The following is a 10,482-nucleotide window of genomic DNA, read 5'->3' as shown; positions in this document are numbered from 1 at the left end:
CATGTTAGGAGGGGACTCAAGGTTGCGCGGAGCGTTGGTTTTGTGCGAATGTTCGGGTGGCTGTAACTTGGAAGAGTTAGGAATTTTGTGGAGACTTTGTCATAGACTAGAAGGGCTGGGCGCGCTTTGCCGCACCGTTGAATTTGTTGGGATTCTCAAATTTCTTTACTCACCCTATTTCAAAATATATAGTGTATTACTTTTTTGAAAAGTTTAACCTCTTTAAGTTTGATCAAATTTATAGAGAAATATATCAAAATTCATCATATCAAATCGGTGTTATTAGCTTCATCACGAAATGAATTTTCATTTTTTTTGTTTAATATTGTGGATGTCGATATTTTTGGCTCTAAACTTGGTCAAAGTTAAAGAAATTTGACTTTTCAAAAAATAATAACCCTTATATTTTGAAACTGGTGGAGTATTTAGTTTGGCCGGTGGGAGAGACGATGGAGTGTGTTTTATGTTTATTTATAATGTGATTATTTGGTGGGCCTTTTCCGGTGTGATTATGTGCAATCCGCTAATCAACCCATATTTATGTGAGGATATTTTTCATCAATTGTTGCATGTACTGTATTCGTGCTATAGTATCACATAGTGGCGCTTTTTTCTAGGTGATGAGTGTCCGCAAGGGGTTGATATGTTTTTATAGGCTGGTTGCTGCTAATTGATTTGAAAAAACGTTGACCCGATCAAAATCATAAATCAAATCCAAAATTAAGTACCTCAATCGAATGAAAGAGTTTTAAAATTAGGGAACATACAGAATCAAAATAATTAATGAGAGAGCCCTTTGAGAAATTGTTGACCCAGTCCAAGTCGGTTAACTCAATTCTAAATTATAGCCTCAATTCTTGTGAAGATTTTAAAAATTAGAAAGCATAATGTATTGTATAAAAATTTAAATAAGAGAGCCTTGAGAAGTTGTTGACCGGGTCAAAACTGGGTGACCAAATCTCAATTGGAGACCTCAATTGATTGTGAGGCCTCCAATCCTAGGGAGATTAGTGATATAGTATATATCTAGTTGTCTAGGATTTTTCAACCTTTTGCGACCTGCCGCCGGACCTAGTAATATATGGAGTGATGGTACTTTCTTATATTAGATGTGGACCCTCGCTTCGGATTTCTATTTACCTTTTTAAAATGAAGGAAAAAAAATTGTCTGACCTATTAAATAACGATCATCAAAACACGCAAGGTCTCAATCCTTTGGACTACTGGTGCATATCCAAAACGTCCACGAAACACGTTATTAGCATCTAATCTGGCTAGACTAGTGCGCGGGGAGCAGTTTTACGAGCCATGCCGATACGTGGTGTCACGATCGATGTAACTAGTGTGGTTTAGCCTGTTTGATTTCGCTTGTACTGTATGTCCCAACTGAGAGTGAGCTACGCGCTAGTGAGAACATGTACGGGGCAGTAAACTTTTATTTAGGTTCTAGAACATCGTTCGGCCGGTCGTATGCATGCCGTGTCCTCACGCAAACATAAGCCATGGAATGGATGTATATGGGTTCATTGCAAGGCGTAGTTGTACGCTTTACCTAAACGTGATCTCAAGGCTCCAAGCTGAGAAATGCTGACAGATCTGCCTCGGGATTTTATTATAATTTATTTACTTGTTCAGCTCTGGAAGCCGGCGGCGCAGCCCATCGCAGCACGACTTGCCGCGTTAACTACTACTACTACTACCACTACAACTAGCTGCACCTTGCAAGCCCGAATATATTAGATCCATGAGCGCGCGGTGATGTCACCATGCATCTACTTGTGTCCCAAATGTTGTTGCTCCTTCTTAGATACTGGAACGCTGGTTCGGACAAGTTTCCCTATGTCCTAGGAACCATGTGTATTATAAAGACAAGTACGAAGACGATGTCTCTTTCCGACTATATCTCTCGAGTCTTGACCGTGTTGACACGGTTGTGCTTGCCTCTCACAAGGAGATTACGTAGTTATTAAGTTATCGACATGTCCATATATTGGCATCCAACCTGATGAAAAAGACCAAGAGTACATCTTCACCCATGCATATATTAATCTAATAACAGTTTTGGACTGATTAGTATCTTTACTAGCAAGTGCGCAAAGTAAACATTGTACTCACGCGGCAAGGTGTATACTATACTAGTAACCTCTTTAGGGACACACCGTTGAGACCTTGTTAGTTTAGTTAATTGAGATAGGATCCAAGCTGCGCACTGGTATATAAATTACGCGCTGAGGTACCATCATCACTAAGTAGTACGTATCGTGTAGTTAACTTCAGGTAGAATACATTGTTGTATTTTAATTGGTAGCTTTCCAGTTGCAGCAAGCTAGTAGATGCGTTTAGTTTGCCAGCCCCTAGCAACTCCACACCCACGGACCTATATATAACGTGTGCCATCCATATGCCATTGCCATATCAACTCGTTCATTCTCCATTCTCTTACACGACAACCAAGCTAGCTCGAGGTCTACGAAGGACAGGAAATCGGAGGATCAAACTACATGGGAGCGGGGATGAAGCGCGCGAGCGACGAGGAGGTATTGTCATTGGCCCTGGCACTGACCACGGACTCATCAACGTCGTCCACGACGTCAGCAGACTCGGCCGACGGCTCACCAGCCAAGAAAGCGCGGCGGCGCACGAGGGGCACCGTGGTGGCGACGTCCGGTGAGGGGGAGTTTGTGTGCAAGACGTGCGGCCGTGCCTTCGCCTCGTTCCAGGCGCTCGGCGGTCACCGGACGAGCCACCTTCGGGGCCGCCACGAGCTGGAGCTCGGCGTCGGCATCTCCAGGGCCATCAGAGAACGGAGAAGACGGGAGAACAAGCAGCACGAGTGCAGCATCTGCGGCATGGGGTTCGAGATGGGCCAGGCGCTCGGGGGACACATGAGGCGTCACCGCGAGGAGATGGCACTGCGCGGCCGCGGCGACGACGAGCAGTGGGTGTGTCGCGGTGTCGAGCTACAGCCGGGTCAGGTGGTGACGGGGCACCAGACCACTTCCAACCAGCCGCCCGTCTTGCTCAACTTGTTCGTCTAGGTAGCTAGCTGGAAAGAAGGAAGACGGTGCACTTTTTTCTTGATGCGTGGTCAAACACATTTACAAGTGGAACACCGCTGCGTGGACCACTTGTAAATGAGTTTGACTGGAATGAAGTAGTATATAGGTTCGTTATTCGATCTTGTAAATACGAAATTCATACTATATACTACTCCCTTCGTCCCAAAATAAGTGACTCAACTTTATACTAATTTTATGGGAAGGAGGGAGTATATACTATGCACGAGTAGAGATTGTTAGCGTTTCTGAGGATTGATGAATTTTGCCAAGGATCTTTCAGTTTTTGAACCGTATACACCTTTGGGCGGGATTCACTAAATCCATTGAGGGCTCACAGGAAACTCGGTTTTGCTGTTCGTTAGGTACCTGAAATTTTTCTCGCGTCAGTCACCTCTTTCCTTCCTTCCTTCTTCACGCCGGACCTCGCCGGAGAACTCGTCGTAAAAGTGAACCCCACTATCTTATGGCGGAGCCGTGGCTCCATTATCTATCTTAGGGGGTGGGGGTGCAGAGGATCGCCGACTTTGTTTTCAGTGCGGCGGAGCTTAGAGGGATGCCCGGGGGCGGCCAGCACGCCAGTGGGGGGAGGTAGAGGGGAGGGCGGGGCGGCGAGATGGCTCTAGCTGTCGGCTGGGGGAGGGCAGAGGCAGGTGGTTAGGCCTAGGCAGGCCGGCGGCTGCATGAGGAAGAAAGGCTGGAGGTAGAAGATGAAGAGTAACGTGACATTGTTTCGACCATTGTATGTAGATCTAAGGGCCCTTGATCAAAGTGATTGATGCCGTTTTATTTCCAGTTAATTGGTGAATAGGTCGTTCGAGGAAAATGTGTTTCTTCATTCAGCAATTTGATCTCAAAATGTTGTTATCGATCAGCCATCAGATTGCAGTTCGACGAATATGATCGATGTATGCGGCGTATCTATACTCCACGTCGGGCGGTGTTTCACTTGCTGCACCCCACAGGTCACCTATGTTTCCAAGCAAGTTTCTCCACACACAACAGCCAAGGGGGGTAGTTTTTCCCCCAAACCCTAAAACCCTTGGGCGGCGCTCGAGGCGATCTAGGGTTTTGGACGTGGAACAAGCCTCTCGCCTGCGGATCTCCGGCGGGGTGAGACAGAACAAGGGATCGGGGTCGGCGATGGCCACTCCGAGCGCAAGTACGGGAGCGGGGGCGGCGGACGACCAGTCCGCCCGCGTCGCTCGACGGAAACTGGAGGAGGCTCTGGGCAAATTGGATATCTCCCAAGAAGAAGCGACTCCTCTGGTGATCGACGATCAAGTTGAGAGCGGTCCGGCGAAGTGGTTGGTAGCTGGCAAAGTTCTCCATCGCAACCAACTCCACACCAAGACAATCACCAACGCCCTTCGGCCGGCGTGGGGCAACCCACGAGGTTTGCAGTTTCGTTCGGCAGGAACCAATACTTTTGTTGCTGAGTTTGAGAATCAGAGAGATAGGGACCTGGTGTGGAACGGGTCTCCATGGCACATCAACAAGAACGCTGTGGTGCTCGCAGATTTCGATGAATGCATGAAGCCCGACGAGGTAAAGTTTGATCAGCTGCGTATCCGGGCTAGGGTTATGAACTTGCCCTACAATCTGAGAGATGAAGCCTGGTGGACTCCTATAGCAAAGCAGATGGACCAACACGCACAATTTGCCAAGTTTGATCATGATGGAGGCTTTCTGCGGGCAAGCATCACCATTGATGTTGAGAAGCCCCTTAGAAGGTGGATTCTTATTGATTCTGCTAGGAGAAAGAAGGTGGACATGTATGATATCCAGTATGAGCAGTTGTCATACTTTTGCTTCTCCTGTGGCAGATTGGGACATTCTGAATTATATTGTCAGACGCCGGGATCCCGTGACGAGCAAGGGGATCTTCCTTTTGGTCCTAAGCTTCGCGCTCCGGACGAGTACAGGAGATCGGCGTCCAATGAGAATTCATCACGTGATACCAAGCAGGGTGCCAGTAGCAAGCCGACCACTAGAAATTCGAGCACCAACAAGGATCCAGGCGAGGAGGTGGTTTCCCCCATGAAGCACAAACAGTCACCAAAAAGGAAAGAGGCCCCCTCTCAAGTTTATCGGCCGGTGGCCAAAACTTTGATGCTCACAGATGGAGGAACGGGTGCGATGGAGGGCGAGGCTGCCACTCAAAAGGAGGACTCAACCTCGGCCAGTAACGATGGCGAGGGCAGTGAGTTTGACCGTGTGCAAAAGAAAAAGAAACCAACCCCAGAAAATTCGGCAGAGACCGCAGTGCGGTCCTGCCCGTCTCAATGAGCGTTTTGAGCTGGAACTGCCGGGGGCTTGGGAACCCCGAGGCAGTTCGTGAGCTTCGCAGCATTGTGAAGCAAGAAGGACCCACTCTGCTCTTTGTAATGGAAACGAAAATCAGAGCGAAACGAGTAGAGGATCGAAAGCACTCTCTAGGTTTTGGAGGATGCTATGCTGTGGACAGTGCTGGGCTTAGTGGCGGCATTGGTCTTTTTTGGTCCCGTGATGTTATCGTGGAGTTGAAAATTTTCAGTCAGAAACATATTGATGTTGTTGTTCGGAACAACGATCAAAACAATTCGGTATGGCGCTTCATAGGCTTCTATGGAGAACCGCGTGCGGAAGATCATCATCACAGTTGGCGGTTTTTGCGCAATCTTTATCAGTTACCACACTCAGCATGGATGTGTGTTGGTGATTTTAACGAGACCCTGTTTGCGTGTGAGCACTTCAGTAGATATGTTCGTTCTGAGAGTCAAATGCGAGCATTCAGGGAAGTTGTGGATGAGGTTTCCTTCCAGGACCTGGGCTGGTCAGGTACGGCTTATACATGGGATAACAATCAATCTGGAGAGGCAAACGTGAAGGCAAGGCTGGATCGAGCCTTTGCCAACGAGGAGTTCAAACAAATATTTCAACACACAAGGGTCAGACATCTCCCTTCGGTCGAGTCCGATCATTGTTTTGTTGTGACTGAGTTTCGCAATAGTCTGCCAGAGAGAACTAGAAGCAAGAAATAGTTTAGTTACGAAAACGTCAGGCAAACTCATGCCGATTATGATCGGTTGGTGGCTGATACGTGGCGAGGTATCCAACGTGTTCCGGGGCTGCGAGGTATTTCCAATGCACTGGGTACACTTCAGGCCACCTTAGAGCCATGGAGAGCAAAAGAGTTTGGCTCCCTGACACGGACAGTTCGCAATCTTCAGAAGAAGCTGGAACGCATCAGGTGCCATTCTATGGGCAGGGGGCCGTCAGATGAAGAGAGGAGGATAGTACAGCGACTAAGAGATGCGCTCCTCCAGGAGGAGATGTGGCTACGACAACGCTCTCGTGTCCCTTGGCTCAGAGAGGGGGACCGTAACACGTCATATTTCCAAGCACAAGCTGCTCAGCGGAAACGGATGAACAAAATTCGGGGGCTAACGAGAGCTGATGGATCTGTGTGCGCGAACGAAGACGATGACAAGGTTGAAGTGTTGGGCTTCTACCAAAATTTGTACCAGACACAAGGCTACTCGGATGCTGGAAACCTGTTATCATATGTGCCGGTTAAAGTAACTGAGGCCATGAACTCGGAGTTAACAAAACCCTACACCGCCGACGAGGTTAGATCGGCGCTGTTCCAAATGGCCCCATCGAAAGCTCCCGGGGTGGACGGGTTTACGGCTGGTTTCTATCAAAGACATTGGGAGCTGCTGGGGGCGGACGTGACCAAAGCAGTCTTGGATTTCCTAAACGGAGGTGAACTACCACTTGGCCTGAATGATACATCACTCACCCTCATACCAAAGGTTAGACACCCCCAATCGATCTCCTAATACCGTCCCATTGCCCTCTGCTCGGTCTTGTATAAGACAGCAGCCAAGGCTATCACTAACCGCATGAGGGGCATCATGGAACACGTTATTAGCGAGGAGCAAAGCGCGTTTGTGCCTGGCCGTCTCATCACAGACAACGTGTTAGTTGCATACGAAAGTGTGCACACAATGAAGAGAAGGAAAAAAGGCAAAAATTATTCTTGCGCGGTCAAGCTCGATATGATGAAGGCTTACGACCGTGTCGAGTGGCATTTCCTTGAAGCAATATTGCACCGGTTGGGTTTCAATATGTCCTTTGTCAGGCTTATTATGAAATGTGTCTCTTCTGTCTGGTTCTCCGTACGGGTTAATGGCAAGTTACTCCCTTATTTCACACCTTCCCGAGGGTTCCGACAAGGAGATCCAGTTTCGCCGTACCTTTTCCTTCTCTGTGCAGAAGGATTTTCCTCATTGCTGAAGTATTACAATGGGGGAGTTGTCGATAGAGGCTTGAGGGTGACCCATCTCCTTTTTGCTGATGATAGTCTGATCTTCATTAATGCAAGCTACCCAAGTGCACTTCGTCTCAATGACATTTTGTCAACTTATGGTGAGGCCTCAGGTCAGTGTGTAAATCGTGAAAAAAGCTCTATCTATTTCAGTACTAACACACCTGATTCATTGCGGCAACTTCTGAAGTCAACCTTGAATATTCAAGTTGAAGCTTTCAACGCAAAGTATCTCGGTCTCCCAACTGCTGTGGGGCGCATTTCGAGTGGCACATTTGAACACATCAGTGAGAGAGCTCGTGGAAACATTCAAGGATGGTCAGAAAAATTATTAACTTGTGCCGGCCGTGAGGTGTTACTGAAATCGGTGGTCCAGGCTATTCCGATCTATCCAATGAGCACTTTCTTACTGACAAAGAAAGTGTGCAAGAGCATAACTGCTCCTATGGCGAAATATTTTTGGAGCAGTTCTCTGGATAAAAACTCTATGCATTGGGTGTCCTGGAAAGAGTTGGCAACACCTAAATGCAAGGGAGGGATGGGGTTTCGAGACCCGCATCAGTTTAATTTTGCTATGTTAGGCAAACAGGGGTGGCGATTAATGACAAATCCTACATCGCTGTGTGCTAGAGTTCTCAAGGGCCGATACTTCCCAGACAGTGATTTTATGCATGCTTCTGCTCCAAAGTCGGCCTCAGCCACTTGGAAGGCGATCTTGGCGGGAAGAGAGGCCCTAGGGGTCGGGCTGATAGCCCGTGTGGGAGATGGCAGCACGATATCAGTTTGGAATGATAAATGGATTGCTGGAACCATATCAATGAAACCAATCTTCAGACCGCCGAACATTACTATTGAAACAGTGGACGAGCTCATTGACATGAGCAACTGGTCTTGGCGGCTAGATTTGGTTAGGGAAACTTTCATCGTCCAGATGCCGAAGCCATTCTAAACATCCCGATCAGGCAAGGTGGAGGGGTTGAGGATTCTTTTGCTTGGGCATTCGAGAAATCAGGCAACTACACTATGAAGTCAGCGTACCGTGCTCTCATGAATCAGAACGAGCGTTTGGCTCTAGAGGAAGGGACGGTTACCGGAACCTCAGTAGACGATCAGCAGCTGTGGAAAGCCTTGTGGAAACTGAATGTCATACCGAAAGTGAGGGTATTCTGGTGGGGAGTTCTTCGTGGGATTCTTTCGGATGAAGCTACTCTCAACTATCGTCATATTGCACCAATTAGCCGGTGCAAAGTCTGCTTAGCGATGAGGGAGGATCTGGAGCATGCTCTAATCCATTGTTCTCATGCACAATGATTCTGGGATGAGGCCTGCGCATGGTTCGGTATACGTCTACCACGCCTCCATCCGGACTCATGGGCTCGCGACATCACTTGTGACACCAGGTTCTCTAATGATGACCGAGCCAAAATTACCACTATCATGTGGTCAATATGGCACTCTCAGAACCGAGTCAAGCACGGCGAAGAGGGGAGGGATCCAACATCGACGATCAGAGCTATCAAGGAGGCCCTTGCCATACTGCAACTTCCACGAAAGGCAGCCACTATTTTACCTGGTTATGGCTGGAGGCCACCTGAGGATACTACTATAAAAATTACGACGGATGGTGCACTGAACTTTGCTGAGGGACGGGGCGGCGCAGGTGGTGTTGCACGTTCTTCTTCGGCCTTGATAGGTGCTTGGTGCAAGCCATACATGCGGATCTCAGACCCCTTGATCATGGAGGCTTTCTCTCTGCGAGACGGAGTCTTATTTGCCACCCTACGAGGAATCTCGCATGTGATAATGGAAGTTGACTGCGCGGAGTTAGTGACACTCTGGAACACTCGCCACAATTCTCGTTCAATTATGGCTCCTATTCTGCTAGAAATAGGAGAGCTTAGTACTCATTTTGTTTCTTTTGATATTCAGCATATTAGTAGATCAGCAAACTTACCGACGCATCTCTGCACGAAGCACGCTTGCACTCTGAATGTGACCGATTGCTGGATGGATGTAACTCCTAGCTTCCTAGTGACCAGCCTTATGGTTGACTGTCCTAGGAATGCTCTATTTTGAATAAAGCTCTCTGAATTGCCCGCAAAAAAAAAGGTCACCAATGTTTCCATAGCTGATACTGATCGGTTAGCCCAATCGAAGGCAACTTGTTCGAACACGTGTATTGTTCGGGCGGACACGCACATAATACATTCTCCGCCTTCATGCCTATCAAAACATGCATCGAGGCGGAGTATGTCCTAGCGGTGTCGGCCAATTCCATAAGACTTCTCTCGCCTCCATGCCCATGTAACGTTCGTAAACGATGAGAATGCAGCGATACTTGCTTACACCTTGACTAGGACAAGATGCTGACAGACCTTCCACTTCAGTTACGTTCAGACCAACTTTCTTTGTAAAGAAACACTCCCTCCGTTCTAAAATTCTTGTCTTAGATTTGTCTAAATACAGATGTATCAAGTCACATTTTAGTATTAGATACATCTGTAACTAGAAAAATCTAAGACAAAATTTTTAAACGAGAAGTATAAAGTTCAGACCAGCTCTTTTTGTAAAGAAATATAAAAATATTTAGATCACTAATCTAGGGAGTAGCTTGCTTCCAAAGGAGTGAATTGCAAGAAACCACCACATTTGCGGTTTATCTTGCAGAAAACAACGTAGTCGCTAATCATTTGCAAAAGTCACCACGGATTCAGTAACAGTGTTGCAGATTGCACTGAACCAGTAATTTGGCGCGTTTGAGGGCATTTTCGACAGGTGGGCCCCAATAAATGTGACGTGTCCTAACGGACGCGCCGAGGGCGCCGTTTGCGCGTACATCTGGTCGAGCCGGACAGACCGACCGACCGCGCCCGCGCCTGACCAGATCTCCTCCCTCCTCTCCCTCCAACTCCAATCCATGGCTACGACGAAACCTGGTGGCGTGGACGGCGGCGGGGGAGTTGCTGCCGGTGCGGATGCTCTGGGCGGCGGTGCTGGAGATCCATCGGAGTTCTGCGGGAGCTCCAATCCCTCGAGCGCGCTGCCTCTTCCCCAACGGCCGTCGCCGCGAAGTCGTTGGAATACGCAGCAGCTACTGCGTTCGCCCAAGCGGTG

General features: G+C 48.1%; 1 protein-coding gene across 1 annotated transcript; it reads left to right on the top strand.

The window, feature by feature from the left end:
• The first annotated feature begins 2,411 nt into the window (after window positions 1-2,411).
• Window positions 2,412-3,038, top strand: LOC119306598 (zinc finger protein ZAT5-like). Its single transcript, XM_037582777.1, has one exon. The coding sequence runs from the start codon at window positions 2,502-2,504 to the stop codon at window positions 3,036-3,038; it is 537 nt and encodes a 178-aa protein (XP_037438674.1). The 5' UTR covers window positions 2,412-2,501.
• Window positions 3,039-10,482: the final 7,444 nt, after the last annotated feature.

Source organism: Triticum dicoccoides, chromosome 5B, assembly GCF_002162155.2.
Source record: "Triticum dicoccoides isolate Atlit2015 ecotype Zavitan chromosome 5B, WEW_v2.0, whole genome shotgun sequence".
Taxonomy (NCBI): Eukaryota; Viridiplantae; Streptophyta; class Magnoliopsida; order Poales; family Poaceae; genus Triticum; species Triticum dicoccoides.
Note: the sequence above shows the minus strand (reverse complement) of the source record. Positions and strands in the feature narration are given on the sequence as shown.

Coding starts and splice junctions, on each gene's coding strand:
- LOC119306598 (XM_037582777.1), top strand. CDS start 2,502: ATGGGAGCGGGGATGAAGCGCGCGAGCGACGAGGAGGTATTGTCATTG.